We start from the raw sequence: 1411 nt of genomic DNA, 5'->3' as shown, positions 1-1411 counted from the left end.
CAGAGGCTGGGATCCATCGCTCTGACGACAGCAAAGGAACAAAGACTTGGGTAAGTTACAGGAGATTCCACCAGCCCAGAGAGAGCAGAGAACAGTGTCACATGGGGCTGGAACTGCAGGGTTTGTTTCTGGGAGGCAGCATGACCTAGGGGTTAAAGCGGGAGGGATGGGGGGTTAGGAGTCTAGACTCCTGAGTTCACGCTCCACCTCGCTGGGTTCAGGGGCTGATTTCAATTCGGGTTTGTGCAGCACCTGTCAAATGTGGGGGCCCAGCTTGGTCAGAGTCTGAGACTTGGACACCTGGGTTCTAACCTGGCTCTGGGAGGGGAATGAGGATCAGTGGGCTGGAGAAGGGAGGCTATCTTGGTCGGGGACAGTGCTGTGCCTGGCACAATAGCACAAAAATAGTAGGAGGAGCTCAGCAGGGGGCAGAACAGTGTGGGAGAGGATCATAAGAAGTTGAGGAGCTTTGGGAACAGAGTGAGTCAGGAGGGGGTTGGGCCCAGGAGGTTCAATGGAGGAGACAGATCCCCACCCCGCGCTGTCTCCATCCATCTCCCCCCTCTCCCCACTGCAGGTTGATCCAGTGACAGACACGGCCATGGCTCTGAGGGGACCTCGCCCAGCGCTCCTGCTGCCGCTTGTCTTGCTGGCCGCCTGCCTCGTCCTGGCCAGTGGGCAGCCCTACGTGGAGCCGCACTTCAAGTTTCTTTTCAAGCATGTGGACTATCCAAAGACTCCCGCCCCCAATCCCAACGCCCCGGACGCCAACGACTACTGTAACAAGATGATGCAGATTAAGGGACTGTATGGGAAGCCAATAGTCAACACCTTCATTCATGAGCCTGTCTCAACAATCATTAGCATCTGCAAGGACGGTGGTACTCCCATAATAGGTGGCCTGTACGAGAGCAAAGTTGAATTCAGCATCACTCAGTGCATATTTAACCCTGACACACTGTCAGTCTCTTACGTCGGGGTAGAGAAGAAGCGGAAAATTATCGTTGGCTGCTGGAGTTTGTACCCTGTGTACTACCTGGAGCAGCTCTAGGGCCCAGGGCTGGACCTGGAGGGCAGGCAGGGGACCCTGCTGCTTCCTCTAACCCGGCTCTGTCCCTCCCACACTGTCCACGGCACCCGGCTCCTCACCCACCTCTGAACACTGGTCAGATAGTTTAGGTGTTTCCACCCCTAGTGCCCATTATACAGTATAGCCGCCCCTTCCTCACCCCCATCCTCTCCTGCCCCTATGCCCATTATACAGTATAGCTGCCCCTTCCCTGCCCCCACCCTCTGCTGCCCCCTAGTGCCCATTATACAGTAGAGCCGCCCCTTCCCCACGCCACCCTCTGCTGCCCCCTAGTGCCCATTATATAGCATAGCCACCCCTTCCCCACCCCCACCTTCTCCT

General features: G+C 56.8%; 1 protein-coding gene across 1 annotated transcript; it reads left to right on the top strand.

The window, feature by feature from the left end:
• The first annotated feature begins 601 nt into the window (after positions 1-601).
• On the top strand, positions 602-1087 carry LOC123347962 (ribonuclease-like). The gene has a single exon (XM_044985157.1). The coding sequence runs from the start codon at positions 602-604 to the stop codon at positions 1049-1051; it is 450 nt and encodes a 149-aa protein (XP_044841092.1). The 3' UTR covers positions 1052-1087.
• Positions 1088-1411: the final 324 nt, after the last annotated feature.

The sequence above is a fragment of the Mauremys mutica genome, chromosome 13 (genome assembly GCF_020497125.1).
Source record: "Mauremys mutica isolate MM-2020 ecotype Southern chromosome 13, ASM2049712v1, whole genome shotgun sequence".
Taxonomy (NCBI): domain Eukaryota; kingdom Metazoa; phylum Chordata; order Testudines; family Geoemydidae; genus Mauremys; species Mauremys mutica.
The sequence above is the reverse complement of the archived record's forward strand: the minus strand, read 5'-3'. Positions and strand labels throughout refer to the sequence as shown.

Excerpts from the sequence above, each read along its gene's own strand:
- LOC123347962 (XM_044985157.1), top strand. The coding sequence starts at position 602 with ATGGCTCTGAGGGGACCTCGCCCAGCGCTCCTGCTGCCGCTTGTCTTG.